The 16,030-nt window shown below is 45.9% G+C and overlaps 1 protein-coding gene across 1 annotated transcript in view; it reads right to left on the reverse strand.

The window, feature by feature from the left end:
- Positions 1–16,030, reverse strand: part of LMBR1 (limb development membrane protein 1) — a 228,430-nt gene that overhangs the window by 37,399 nt on the left and 175,001 nt on the right. The window contains exons 10-12 of the mRNA XM_075315444.1: positions 7,983–8,063; positions 6,086–6,162; positions 5,333–5,410 (exon numbers count right to left, since the gene is read on the reverse strand). Of these exons, the coding sequence (XP_075171559.1) occupies positions 5,333–5,410; positions 6,086–6,162; positions 7,983–8,063 (236 nt within the window). The remainder of the gene's footprint in view (positions 1–5,332; positions 5,411–6,085; positions 6,163–7,982; positions 8,064–16,030) is intronic.

Consider the following 16,030-nt stretch of genomic DNA (forward strand, 5'->3'; position numbering starts at 1 on the left):
GAAAGGAGAGAGGCTGAGGCTGGGAGGAGAGAGGCTGATGCTGGGGAAGGCTGATGCTGAGGGAGGCTTGGAGGGGAAAGCTGATGCTGGGGAAGGCTGGGAGGACGGAGGCTGGGAGGAGAGAGGCTGATCCTGGGGAAGGCTGGGAGAGGGAGGCTGATGCTGAGGGAGGCTGGAAGGAGAGAGGCTGATGCTGGGGGAGGCTGGAAGAAGAGAGGCTGATGCTGGGGGAGGCTGATGCTGGGGGAGGCTGGGAGGAGAGAGGCTGATGCTGGGGACAGAGAGGAGAGGCTGATGCTGGGAGGAGAGAGGCTGATGCTGGGATGAGAGAGGCTGATGCTGGGATGAGAGAGGCTGATGCTGGGATGAGAGAGGCTGATGCTGGGATGAGAGAGGCTGATGCTGGGAGGAGAGAGGCTGATGCTGGGAGGAGAGAGGCTGATGCTGGGGGAGGCTGGGACGAGGGAGGCTGATGCTGGTGGAGGCTGATGCTTGGGGAGGCTGATGCTGGGGGAGGCTGGAAGGAGAGAGGCTGATGCTGGTGGAGGCTGATGCTTGGGGAGGCTGATGCTGGGGGAGACTGGGAGGGGAAGGCTGATGCTGAGGGAGGCTGGGAGGGGGAGGCTGGGAGGAGAGAGGCTGATCCTGGGGAAGGCTGGGAACGGGAGGCTGATGCTGAGGGAGGCTGGAAGGAGAGAGGCTGATGCTGGGGGAGGCTGGAAGGAGAGAGGCTGATGCTGGTGGAGGCTGATGCTTGGGGAGGCTGATGCTGGGGGAGACTGGGAGCGGAAGGCTGATGCTGGGGGAGGCTGGGAGGAAGGAGGCTGGGAGGAGAGAGGCTGATCCTGGGGAAGGCTGGGAAAGGGAGGCTGATGCTGAGGGAGGCTGGAAGGAGAGAGGCTGATGCTGGGGGAGGCTGGAAGGAGAGAGGCTGAGGCTGGGAGGAGAGAGGCTGATGCTGGGGAAGGCTGATGCTGAGGGAGGCTGGGAGGGGAAAGCTGATGCTGGGGAAGGCTGGGAGGACGGAGGCTGGGAGGAGAGAGGCTGATCCTGGGGAAGGCTGGGAGAGGGAGGCTGATGCTGGAGGAGGCTGGAAGGAGAGAGGCTGATGCTGGCGGAGGCTGATGCTGGGGGAGGCTGGAAGGAGAGAGTCTGATGCTGGTGGAGGCTGATGCTTGGGGAGGCTGGGAGGAGGGAGGCTGGGAGAGGTAGGCTGAGAGAAGAGAGGCTGATGCTGGGGGAGGCTGATGCTGGGGGAGGCTGGGAGAGGGAGGCTGATGCTGGGGGAGGGTGGGAGGAGGGAGGCTGGGAGGAGAGAGGCTGATGCTGGGGAAGGCTGGGAGGAGAGAGGCTGATGCTGGGGACAGAGAGGAGAGGCTGATGCTGGGAGGAGAGAGGCTGATGCTAGGATGAGAGAGGCTGATGCTGGGAGGAGAGAGGCTGATGCTGGGAGGAGAGAGGCTGATGCTGGGAGGAGAGAGGCTGATGCTGGGGGCAGAGAAGCTGATGCTGGGGGCAGAGAGGCTGATGCTGGTGCAGCATGGGGGATGGAGCACGATGGGGGGGTGCGCAGCATCGGGGATGGAGCATGATGGGGGGTGCGCAGCATCGGGGATGGAGCACGATGGGGAGTTCACAGCATGGGGGATGGAGCACGTTTGGGAGTGCGCAGCATGGCGGGTGGAGCACGTTTGGGAGTGCGCAGCATGGGAGATGGAGCACGATGGGGGGTGCGCAGCATAGGGGATGGAGCACGATGGGGAGTGCGCTGCATGGGGGATGGAGCACGATGGGGAGTGCGGAGTATGGCGGATGGAGCACGTTTGGGAGTGCGCAGCATGGCGGATGGAGCACGTTTGGGAGTGCGCAGCATGGCGGATGGAGCACGTTTCGGAGTGCGCAGCATGGGAGATGGAGCACGATGGGGGGTGCGCAGCATAGGGGATGGAGCACGATGGGGAGTGCGCTGCATGGGGGATGGAGCACGATGGGGAGTGCGCTGCATGGGGGATGGAGCACGATGGGGAGTGCGCTGCATGGGGGATGGAGCACGTTTGGGAGTGCGCACCTCCCCCCAACACACCCACACACACACACACACACACACACACACACACACACGCGCGCGCGCGCACTGCACAACACACCACACACCACACACACACTGGGAACCACAAACAACTGCCCTACACAGACACCCACACACACAGACAACGCTGCACACACACACAACACCCAACACACAAACACCGCGGCACACACAAATATACGCACATACCGCACAACACACACATTGCACAAAACATACCTCCCCCCAAAACACACCACACACACACAAACCGCGCAACACACACACAACGCTACAGACACACAGCGCTCCACAAACAACGCAACACACATACAACACCGCTCTCACCCCCCGTCACACCCAGACAACACCCAGAACATCTACAGCCCCTACACACCTACACAAACACTTGGTAACTACACACAACAACATATATATTATATATATATATATATATATATATATATATATATATATAACAAAAATCATACATGAACTACACAATACGTAAATTCTAGAATACCCGATGCGTAGAATCGGGCCACCTTCTAGTATATATATATTTGCCTTATTCTGTCTGTCTTGCTCCAAAATGACGTCATTACAGTGACAACCGTCGCATTGGCCGCTCGGCTCGGCCACGCCACGCCCCCCACACACACTTTGCCTGCTCGGCCCTGCCCCCCACACATATTGGGCACCTATACACCTCCCCCCAGGACTACTTCACCTATTAGACCCCTCCCCCCCAGGACTACTCCACCTATTACACACCTCCCCCCCAGGACTGCTCCACCTATTACACACCTCCCCCCCCAGGACTACTCCACCTATTACACACCTCCCCCCCCAGGACTACTCCACCTATTACACACCTCCCCCCCCAGGACTACTCCACCTATTACACACCTCCCCCCCGGACTACTCCTCCTATTATACTCCTCACCCCCCAGGACTACTACTCCTATTTTACGCCTCTCCCCCGAGGACTCCTCCTCCAACACACACACACACACACACACACTGCACAAAACATACCTCCCCCCCAAAACAGACACACGCACCCCAAAAACACACACCCACACAAACCGCGCAACACACACAGCACCACACACACACACACAACGCTGCAGACACACAGCACTCCACAAACAACGCAACACACAAACAACACACAAACAACACCGCTCTCACACCCCCCACACCCAGAATATTTACAGCGCCCTACACAAACACTTGGCAACTACACACAACAACATCTATATATACACAACAAAAATAAAAAAAAAGTGTTAAAATCGGGCCACCTTCTAGTTAAATCAATAAAATTCCATTTTATTGTCTGACATATTTTTAGGTTTCCGCAGGCATCTTTACAGATTTTATTTAGTTTCATATTGGTCCAGTGGACTGGTGGTATTTTTTCTTTGCAGATGTTCAGTGTTTCCATGATGCACTTGTAATGTGATATTTTTTTTTGCTGTGGTTTTACCACAACCATGTAAGGCTGCTTTCACACTACGTCTTTTTAACATGCGTCATGAACGTTCTTTTAACGCGAAAACGGATCCAGTGCAAATGCGTTTTCATTTCAATGCATTTGCAATGGACTCGCGTTAACATGCGTTCACCTGCGTTTGCGTGCGTTATAGTGAGGATCCAGCGACTTGCAGTTTTTTAACATCTTTCAAAAACGCTACATGTAGCGTTTTTGAGCTGCGTCCAAATACTGCAAATTGCTGGATCCTGACTAAACAGCATGCAAACGCATGTGAACGCTGGCATGCTGATAGACAGGATCCTGCTTGCTCTACTGAGCATGCACAGAAACCAGCCCCGTGATCAGTCTCTCTTCTACCTCTCTGTCTCTCCCCCTCCCTCTCCCCCACCTGAGAGCTGCGGACACTCGTAACCAAGGTAAATATCGGGTAACCACTTATCTTAGTTACCCGATGTTTACGTTGGTTACGTGTGCAGGGAGCCCGGCTCCTAGCAGCTGCAGACGCTCGTAACCAAAGTAAATATCGGGTATCCAAGCAAGTTACCCGATGTTTACCTTGGTTACGAACCTCCGCAGTTGTAAGAAGCCGGCTCCCAGTCTGGCACGTTTAGTTCCCATCACTCCCGATCACATGACTCCAATGCCCGCCCCTAAACATCCAGTGACAGGATCCTGCAAAGTAACATGCGTTTGCATGCGTTTTTTGCTGTAAAAGCAGGATCCGCTTTTGCAGCAAAAAAACGTTCATGACGCATGTTAAAAAAAACATAGTGTGAAAGCAGCCTTATACACATGTAAATGTTATTATTTTTTAAAAGATAGCTAAATAAAAACTGTGGGAATGTCTTGCGTGAACACAACCTTAGGAAAAAAGTAGTGTTTTTCTTTTGCAGATTGCCATAGGTCTGTTTGTAAATGGTCCCTGCACTGACTGAAGAGAGGGATTATGAACATCCCTGTATAGCACTGCAGAATACATTGACACTCTTAAGGCTGCTTTACACGCAGTGACATTGCTAGCGATGTCGCTGGTGAAAGCACTCGCCCCCCCGTAGTTCGTGCGTCACGGGCAAATCGCTGCCCGTGGCGTACAAAATCGCTAGTACCCGTCACACGGACTTACCTTCCTAGCGACGTCGCTGAGGCCGGCGAACAACCTCTCTTCTAAGGGAACGGTTCGTGCGGCGTCACAGCGACGTCACACGGCAGGCGTCCAAAGAAAAGCGGAGGGGCGGAGAGCAGCCGCATGAAAGTCACGCCCACCTCGTTGCTGGAGGACGCAGGAACGCTGTTGTTCCTCGTTCCTGGGGTGTCACGCGTAGCGATGTGTTCTGCCTCAGGAACGACGAACAACCTGCGTCCTGCACCAGCAACGATTTTATGGAAATGAACGACGTCTCAATGATCAACGATAAGGTGAGTATTCTTCATCGTTAGCGATCACTCATATGTGTCACACGCAACAACGTCGCTAACAAGGCTGGATGTGTGTCACGAATTCCATGACCCCAACGACATCTCGTTAGTGATATCATTGCGTGTAAAGGGGGCTTTAGGCATGTTGTTCTCTATTTGACCTGTAAGTTGTGTCAGCAGAAACACAAACTATAGAACTAACCAAGGAGAAAACTGCTTGTGCTTCACCCAACCACTGCAGATCCCAGATGAGTAACATGGGGGCCATGGGGATTGTGTTTATTTTCAAAGGAGAACTTATATGGGTCGGACACACACACACACACACACACACACACACACACTACCTTTGAACCCTTTGGCATTGCGGTCTCATCAACCAGCAGGCGAAGGATATTCAAGGACACCAAAATCACCGAGAAAGACTAAAAGGTAAAAGACAAAGAAGTGAATATACATTACTGACTGGTAAACTGACCGTTAACCTTTAAAAAGGGAATCTGTTAACACCTTTTTTGATATTAAATCTGAGAGCAGCATGGTGTATGGGATGAGAGCCTGATTCCAGCAATCTGTCACTTAGTGGATTGCTTGGTGTAGTTTTGCTAGCACTGCTAAATCTACAGCAGAGAAAACAGGGCTTCTATAAATGCTGGGCTGTGTATAACTCCGCCCACACCACTGGATTGGCACCTTCCTGTATGCATTGTCAACAAGCTGCCAATCGGTGAAGAGGGCAGGGTTTACACCGGTTAGCTTGACTGCCTGGCACACAACACTTATTCCTGCAGTGATAATTTGCTGCTGATAAAACACTTATTGCATTGAAACTACAGTATGGTGCTAGGCAACAGACATTCCTGGAATCAGGGTCTCGGCCCCTACATTATGCTACACTCATTAAAGCGCAAAAACCTGCTGACAAACTCCATCTAATAGCCAAGGGCCTATGCAATACGTCAGGATCTTAAACCATTGCCAGGACTTGAAAATTGGAGCTTAGATCCTGAATAAATTATTTATGTATGTCAAACCTATGACAATTGCCGATCAGGGATAAGATTAATGCACTGAAGTACTCACTGATGGAGTATATTTACCGTTGCAATGAGAAGCAGAATCATTACAGCCGGATAAACCAAATTCCTTTCCCAGGCTGAAGCTTTCTTGCGTCTCTCTATATAGGAAACAAAAAAACAAAAAATATCTGTATGACTCCTAGTATCATATACCACAAAATAACCAATATCTCAGGAGTCCTGAACTCAAACATCAGTCATAATAGTGGGGAAATATTAACTCTATGATAACTTGCCCTTTATTTTAAAATATGTGAAATTGAAAATTAATTTAGACAATGGAAACTAAAATATGGATCTGCACGTCACCGTATCATCCTTAAGGGGTTTCCCAAGAAAAAACGTTCATTTTAAAGTTGATTTTTATCAATAGATCTTAAAATAATAATAATATTCACAATTGGATATGTTTAAAAATAATGTTCCTGTGCTGAGATAATCTTATATATGTGTCCCTGCTATGTACTGTGTAATGGCCGTGTCTGACTGTACAGGGCATAGTCTGATAACACCATATATCTTGGGCCAGGTAGGAAGAAATAAAGTATACAGACATTACAGCACAGATTTGCAAATTATTCTATGAGGTAAAATATTTCTCACAAACAGAATCAGATACGATGACATGCTGTCCTGTCTGTATACGCTTTTACTTCCTCCCCTGCCCAGGAGATGTGGTACGATCAGACCATGTCCCTGTACGGTCAGACACTGCCATTACACAGTACATCGCAGGAACACATATATAAGATTATCTCAGCACAAGAGTATTCTTTTTAAACACATCCAATTGTATAAGTTATTATTTTAAGATTTATTGATTAAAATCAAATTTGAAATTAACTTTGTTCATGGGAAAACCCCTTTAATTGTCTTATGTTCTCAAAATCTTAAGTCTGAATTTACACTTATTTCCTAGGAGTGTTATTCCTTTAGTAAAATTGCAGCTACTTTAAACTTGCCACAAAAACATAAAACCTACAAAGCGCACAATAGACAAAAGATGGACCCAGGTACAAAAAAGTTGTCTTTTACATGGGGTCCACTCATACAGAATTGTATGGAATATTGCGACGACGGGGGTTCTACCTATCCCAAAAACAAAGGAAAAAGCAATACAGGTGTATTACTGTGCTCTAAAGGGTACTTTACACACAACGATATCGCTAACGATATATCGTCGGGATCACGATGTTCGTGACGCACATCTGGCGCCGTTAGCGATATCGTTGTGTGTGACTAAAAGGAGCGACGATCAACAATCGCAAAAACGTCAAAAATCGTTGATATATCGCTCTTTTTCATAATATCGTTGGTGGTGCATGCCGCTGGTTGTTCTTCGTTCCTGCGGCACCACACATCGCTGTGTGTGACACCGCAGGAACGACGATCATCATCCTACCTGCGTCCACCAGAAAGGAGGAAGGAAGGAGGTGGGCGGCATGTTCCGGCCGCTCATCTCCGCCCCTCCTCTTCTATTGGGCAGCCGTTTTGTGACGCAGCTGTGATGTTGCTGTGACGCCGAACGCACCTCCCCCTTGAAGGAGGGATTGTTCAGCAGCAACAGCGACGTCGCTGAACAGGTATGTGCGTGTGACGCTGCCGTAGCGATATTGTTTGCTACGGCTGCGATCACCACATATCGCTCGAACGACGGGGGCGGGTGCTATCGCTCGCGACATCGCTAGCAATCGCTAGAGATGTCGCAGCATGTAATGCACCCTTTAGTCTAGTTTGGTTTTGTTTTGCACTGCCCACCACAAAATCCCTTGCACATGCGGGTGGTCGGGGTCTGCAGGGGACATTCACTTTATTCTCAGGATGGTTAAAGCCATTACTCTAGATGCTAGGAAAATATTTTTTCATTTTAAAGTCATTACCAAGCACATAATGCGCTACCAATCATGGAATTACTGACCAAGTTTGGATTTCATAGCCTTGGCATTGATCAGGTCATGCTCGATCCTCTTTGTATTGTTGTCTACAGTAAAACGTCCTCCTAAAAAATAAAAAAAAGATAAATTACAAACTTAAGGCTTCTTGTGCGTGTACCTACAGTAGACAATATTAGACCAACAATAAGGGCATGTGATCCCATGTGTGATCGATTGCAGTACAAAACCCCATTTATCCAGAGCAAAAAAAGCTTTGTGGGGATTTTGAGCATGATGTGACAGCATGGGTCACTATGATCGGCAGCTAAATTTTCAGCGGATTTTATTCATTTCAAGTTCAAGAATTAATGAAGAGTTTGTAGATGTCTTATACGGCATGTAAAGCACCAGTCTTTAGTTACACAGGTTGAAAGAAGACCTAAGTCCATCTAGTTCAACCTTCCTCCAAATTAGAGATTTTTCTCACTAAATAATTTAGATCTGACAATGCTGTGTCACCATCCAGCCCTTTTATAAAATTGCTATAGTATCTGCCATTACTACCTCTTGTGGTAGGGCATTCCACAGTCTGACTGCTCTAACTGTAAAGAACCCTTTCCTATTTAGCTGCCGGAATCGCTTTTCTTCCACTCGCAGTGAGTGCCCCCTGGTCCTTAGTATTGTCTTTGGAAGGAATAAGTCCTGTGCCAGTCCTTTATATTGACCACACATGTATTTATACAAATAAATGAGATCTCCTGTGAGATGTCTTTTTCTGCGCTAAACAAATACAACTTTTTCAACCTCTTATCGTATGTGAGGCCTTCCATTCCTTGTAGTAGTCTAGGTAAAGGGGGCTCTACACGCTACGATATCGTTAATGTTTTATCGTCGGGGTCACGTTGTTAGTGACGCACATCCAGCATCATTAACGCTATCGCAGTGTGTAACACTTACCAGTGACAAACGTCCTGCAAAGTGGTGAAAATCGTTCACCATGGAGAGGTCATCCTAAAACCAAAAATTGTTAATGGTTGTTTATAGATGTTGTTCCTCGTTCCTGCAGCAGCACACATCGCTGTGTGTGACACCGCAGGAGCGAGGAACCTCACCTTACCTGCGTCCCGCCCGCAATGAGGAAGGAAGGAGGTGGGCGCTCATCTCCGCCCCTCCGCTTTGATTGGCCAGCCACTTAGTGACGTCGCCGTGACACCGAACGCACCTCCCCCTTGAGGGAGGGATTGTTTGGCGGTCACAGCGACGATGCCGACCAGGTAAGTGCGTGTGACGCTGCCGTAGCGATAATGTTCGCTGATGCAGCGATCACACGATATTGCATGCACGACGGGCGCGGGTGCTTTTGCGTACAATATCGCTAGCAATTGCTAGAAATATCGTAGCGTGTAAAGCCCGCTTAACCGTCTTTGAACTGACTAACTTCTGGATGTCCTTTTTAAAAATGTGGAGCCCAAAACTGGATCCCATATTCCAGATGTGGCCTTACAAGTGATTTATAGAGGGGTAACAATACATTGGGATCACGCAATCTGATCTCTCTTTTTATACACCCTAAAATCTTGTTTGCTTTAGCAGCTGCTACCTGACATTGAGTGCTGCTGCTCAGCTTATTCGTAACCAGAATACGCAAGTCCTTCTCCTGTTCTGAAGTCCCGAATTTACTCACATTTAAATGTACATGCAGCTATAGGATTACTCCGTCCTGGGTGCATTAATTACACTCCAGCATTGGTTTTTTTTCAGCGCTTGAGTGGCGGTTGTAACCCAAGTCCCCTGCTCCCAGTCTTATAGTCACCTGCCAGCATTTTCACCTTTTACCGCCCCGCACCGGTCCTGTGGTGCAATCTTGTGACCGTAACTTATAACTGGCCAAAAGTTACGTCACAAGCTTCCAATCCATCTCTATGAGAGCCAGAACGAGGCTCTCATAGACTTGTGTTGATTTGTGTCCTCCAGCAGAAGCCATTAAACAGCGGAGTAACTAACAAGTTATAAACTGCAAGCAATGGTAATAACATACTCACGGTCCATTGTCTTCATAACACTAGGGGCAGGGGACTTCAGTATACAGTACAACTCCAGTGGTTAAATTAAAAAAAAAAATATGCTGGAGTGGTGCTTTAAGAGCTGTAACATCACTATACTTGTCATAAAATAGTATGAAACCCACCCAATAAATGGAAACAACAGTCACTGACAGCTGATCAAAAAACTGATTAAAAAAAAAAAAATGGACAATCGATATAGCCGCATTGCCTGCTTTCCCTTTGCAGACGTGGCCACCACAGAAAGGAAAAATGGCAAACACTTTTATCAAATTTTGGCTATTGCTTTATCAACCATTTTGCGAAGAAAATTTTGAAGGAAATCCTCTTCAAAAGGGGTTTTACTACATAAAGCACACATAGTATATGCAAAGCACATGTGAGAATTGTTGGATACTTGTTGCGTCCCACCTCAGAGTCAACTATACGTCAGGAATCCCTCAACAGTGGAACATTGGTTTACGAGAACAATCCGTTTTGGGAGTGTGCTAGTAAACCAAGTTACTCGTCTAGCAAAGCAAAATTTCCCATAGGAAATAATGCAAGCTCAGACAATTCGTTCTACAACTTGTTCAATGGCTCATCCTGGTCTCCTATTGTGCCATTACACACACACAGGTTACACCTGAGGATGGCAAGTGTATCTTGCTGAAACGCGTTGTGTTAATACAAGAGCTTTATGTTATTATTAAAGCCAAATTTCTTAAAAGATCAAAGACCAAAGATCTATTACTAGCGCTCACAAAGACCGGAATATTTTTTTCTATAACACACACACACACACACACACACACACACACACACACACACACACACACACACACACACACCCTCACCTCACCTCACCTCACCTCACCTCACCTCACCTCACCTCACCTCACCTCACCTCACCTCACCTCACCTCACCTCACCTCACCTCACCTTCCATTGCCGGCCTCCTGGTTCTTGTAGTCTGCAGGTAAAGGATGTTTATCGGGTAACCATCGAGACCGATGCCGGAGCTTCCGCTGCCAATGCTGTCTTTGAGAAGCAGCTGACAGCGGAAGTTCTCCATCGTTCCGATGGTTACCCGATACACATCCTGTACTGGTGAACTACAAGAACTATAAGGCCGGCGAGGGAACGGAAGGTAAGGTGAACGTAATGTGTGTGTGCGTGTTTGTGTGGACTGCAAAATCGGGTCAGAGCGTGGTGAAAGTGCGGAACCGGAAGTGTGTGCGGTGAGTATTTGCTCGTACAGCAAAGCATTGCTCATAAACAGAGTTACAAACTTACAGCAAGCTTTGCTCGTATAGGCAAATACTCGCACACCAAGTTACTTGTAAACCGAGGTTCCACTGTATTTGTGTGGCCACAAGCTGAATTGTCAGAGGAGTATCCATGATAAGAGTGCAGCTGCTTTGAAGTTTATGGGAGATATGTAAATTGAGGAATGCCCAGATTCCATATGTGATAGAAGTGGTAGTATGGTATGTGCAATTATTTGAGAATTCCATAGAAATGAATGCATGATTATTCATACGCACCACTTTTCCATTCACTATGTGATCACTTCCTTGGGAACATGGGACTTGGCCCCCCAGCAATTATCACCTAAATAAACCTTGTTTGATGGACAACCCCTTTAAGACGAATGCATAAATCAAGTCACCAGAACGTTTCAGAGAAGTGCCCATTATATTGTGTCATGGCAGTCTAGCCAATAGATCAAATTGGTAGACGCAGCTTGCATGGACTAGTTCATAAAAATGATAGATTCTCCATACAAAACCACAAAGCAGCTCATTTAAGGTCAATTTAACTGTATTATTTTGTTTTTCTTCCAGCCCCAACATCGGGATTTCGTACCTCAAAGGAAACCGTAAGAGTATCTATTTGCGTTCCCTTCGGGTGATTGGCATCTCTACACCAATTAGTTTGAAATTACACTGTTACTAGCGTGCAATAAAAACAGCGCCTTTCATCTTTCTCAACTTAGCAAAGATACCGTCTAACCCAATAACTTTGATCAAATACAGATTTTTGATCCTGCCACACCCGTCTCTGTGGATTTTGGAAAACCAATAGCCACAGGCATTTTTCTCTTTTTTAATTTAATATACAAGGAGAAAAAAAAAAATCTTTTGCTTTATTCTCAATAAAAACCTGATGCTATAGGTGAAATTTAAGATGCTGGAAAGTCACTTTCCCCAATCTTGTATTTGGGGGAGTTGGATTGACAAATCACAACTCTCGATTGTGTTAGTAAAAATGAAAGCCAACCCTTGGGTGCGGAGCGAGATGGCACATAATTATACATTTTGCTACAGCGCTCTTCTGAAACTTCCTATGTATAATTTGAGTGTAATTAGATATTAAGGAATTCGCTGGGGTTAATCAAAAGGCAAAGTGTCAGGGATTTGTTTGTGCACAGGATGAGCGCCGACATTCCTGATGGTTTAGAGCACTGCGTTATAATGGTTCTCAAAACACCGAGTTGGTGTAACGTTATACTCAAAGCTTCGGCAATCACCTTGACTTTGTCCATCCCAGGTCATGTCAGACGTAGTTTATGTTTTAGTTACTCAAAGACTTTTCCCATAAAATAAGAACCATTCCGTATATTTTCATCTTTTATTCATGTACTCACCTATCCTATTTAGTGCCCATTCATTGTTTATCCCGAGTTGGAGCTTATTTAATGCCACCGGGTGCTGAAAGGGTTAAGTTTCCTTTCTATCCTGCTGCAATCTCACAGGTAGTTGTAATCTCAGCTGCAGCCACTCCCTTCTGCTATAAGTAACTACTTCTCATTCCTCCCTATGCCGGCTATAGTTTAATCTATGCTGCCCACTTGGAAGGAGCCTGTCTCTGGAGAAGCTCAGGTGTCGCTTCTGTTGCAGCTGAGAAGTTCCTGTTGGAAAAATCGTGGCGTGATATTTGTTGTTTTTCCCCTCCTGTTTGTCTGATCTTCCTCATGTTGGCCTTAACTAGTCTGAGTGAGTTCAGGGCCAGCTAGTGTCTGGGCACATGACGGCTTACAGGGGAAGAACCCATCTAGGGACATTAGAGAGTGCAGGGATCAGCTTCAGATGAGAATTACGGGGTCAGCAAAGAAATAGAATACACGGCACTTCTGTAGTTGGTGCACAAGTGTCACGATTAAAGCTGAAACCCAGGGTCAGGGGACTACTCTTACCCTGTACGCTAGAGTTCCCAGATATACCCTCAAGCCACGGGTACGCTTAAAGGTAGCGAGGCGTGACCCTCCGACCTGTCCTTGGCTCCTACCCGGACCCTGGTCTAGAGACCTGTTCAGCGGGACGCCTCCAGGTGACAACACTAGAAATATCAAAACTTCAATCGCTTCTGCAAACTACTCCTTGTTTGCCGAAGGTTACTGGAACTGGGATATGGTACGACCACACACATAGGCTGTCTCTGTAAACTGAGGAGAAAAAATAACTAGCACTGTGTGAAGGATGCTGGGACCTTTTAAAGGCCAGACTAATTAGTAACTTAGCCTGCTTTCACACATCCGTTTTTTGCAGAGCGGCTCAATCCGGCTCAAAAACCTATGCAACGGATGCGGCGAAAAAAATGGATCCATTGCATACGTTTTTCCATGCGGCCTGTACGTTTTTTGACGGATGCGGCTTTGTACTGAGCATGCGCAGTGCAAAAAAAAAAAAAAAAAAAAAAAAAAAAAAAAAAAAAAAAAAAAAATCGCATCCGGCGGCCGGATGTGGTTTTAGCTGCAGGACGCCGCAGCCGGCATCCATAGGCTTGCATTGTAAATCGCGCCGCATTGCACGGGATCTGGCACGATGCGTTTTTTTCGGCGCACAAAAAAACAGCGCCAGGCAATGTTCCATCTGGCCGCCGCATGGGCTAAATATGCCGCATCCGGCAAAAACCGGACGCTACGCAAGGCCATGTGGCACAATACGGCGCTAATGCAAGTCTATGCAGAAAAAACGCAACTGGTGGCAAAAAAAAAAAAAACAGTTGCGTTTTATCGGTAATTTCTCATTTTCCCAAATCCATCTGTTTAAGAGACCACATCACATTTGAAATTACTGAGGGTCTTACGTGACAGAAAATACCCAAAATTGACATCTTAAAAAACTCACCCCTCAAAGTGCTCAAAAACACATTGAGGAAGTTTATTAACCCTTTAGGTGCTTCACATGAACTAAAGCAATGTGGAAGGGAAAAAAAATAACTACTTTTCCCCTTAAAAATATTGCTTTAGCCCCAAATTTTTCATTTTTCCAAGGGTAGCGGGAGAAAATTGATTATACAATGTTTTTTGTGCACTTTCTGCTGAGCACACAAATACCCCATATTTGGTGGAAAACTACTGTTTGGGCGCACGGCTCGGAAGGGAAGGAACGCGGTTTTGATTTTAGAGCACAAAATTTACTACAATAGATAGCGGACGCAAGGTTGCATTTGCAGAGCCCCTGATGTTCCTAAATAGCGATAAAAACAAAAGTGAAGCCATTGTGGAAACTACACCTCTCAAGCAATTTATCTAGAGGTGTGGTGAGCGTAAGCCCCTTTATCACCTAGTACATTCAACAAGAGAAAAAATCCAGCATCACGTAGAGGAGATGTATGAATAAAACTGTGAAAATGTATTGAATCCAGTAAAATCGTAGACACATGGGGGAACACAGGGACACAGGGTGAAACAGGTACTCTCCTACGCGTTTCGACCTTGCGGTCTTATTCATGGAATGTATGATATCTCCAAAGTAGGATTATTTAAAGACATACAACTAAACGTCATAGGAGAACATGTGCTAATTAGTTAATTAGAAGAAAGGTATACACCCATTCAAAATCTTATAGCAAAGAGCACATGAAAAATCAGGTGAGAATAAAAACAGAGATATAAACATAAAAAAATACACAAACTAGTGAAAAATAAGAAAATCGCTTCCATGTTTGAAAACAAAAAAAACATGCAAAATCTTTTATCAAATAGAAGAAATGACTGGTGGGAGTCATGAAGAATGGAAAAATAGGGATTGGAAAATGGAAAAATAGGAGGGACAATTATTGTCATGAGATTTAATGGCAAAATATATGCATGTAAAAATTAATAATGCATAATAGCAATTGGTGAATGTGAGAGCAAGTTAATACATCGGCAGTACAGGGACAAAGTATAATATATAGCTCAGAGAAAAATTGGGATATTAAGTGTATTGAATGATAAGATCTTGACGAGTATTCAGACCATGAGGAATCTGGGTGCCAAGTTTAAAAATCCAAAAGGATTCTCTATGTAAGAGTTTCCTTCTATGGTCACCTCCTCTAGCTGGTCTGAAAACGCTTTCTATACCTGTGAAAATGAAAGAATTGAGACATCTAATGTTTTCTACTGCAAAATGTTTGGAAACTGCAGAAATATTGACAGCAGAAGGATTGAGTGTGTCTGACATGTGTCGTCTGATGTGTTTTTTTCAGTGGGCCCCCTGTACATCCGACGTACTGAACCTTGCAACTGGTACACTCTACAAGATATATTACATAAGGTGTACTACAATTAATGTAGCTTTTTATGTCATGCGAAATGCCAGTGTATTTGGAAACAAAAGTTTTACTCCTATTGATATGACTGCATGAAAAGCAATGATTATGGCCGCAACGATAGAAACCCGTACATTCTTCATGACTCCCACCAGTCATTTCTTCTATTTGATAAAAGATTTTACATGGGGTTTTTTTTTGTTTCCAAACATGGAAGCGATTTTCTTATTTTTCACTAGGTTTTTAGGTTTATATCTGTTTTTATTCTCACCTGATTTTTCATGTGCTCTTGGCTATAAGATTTTGAATGGGTGTATACCTTTCTTCTAATTAACTAATTAGCACAGGTTTTCCTATGATGTTTAGTTGTATGCCTTTAAATAATCCTACTTTGGAGATATCATACATTCTATGAATAAGACCGCAAGGTCGAAACGTGTAGGATAGTACCCGTTCCATCCTGTGTCCCTGTGTTCCCGCATGTGTCTACGATTTTACTGGATTCAATA

The sequence above is a fragment of the Anomaloglossus baeobatrachus genome, chromosome 6, assembly GCF_048569485.1.
Source record: "Anomaloglossus baeobatrachus isolate aAnoBae1 chromosome 6, aAnoBae1.hap1, whole genome shotgun sequence".
Lineage (NCBI taxonomy): Eukaryota > Metazoa > Chordata > Amphibia > Anura > Aromobatidae > Anomaloglossus > Anomaloglossus baeobatrachus.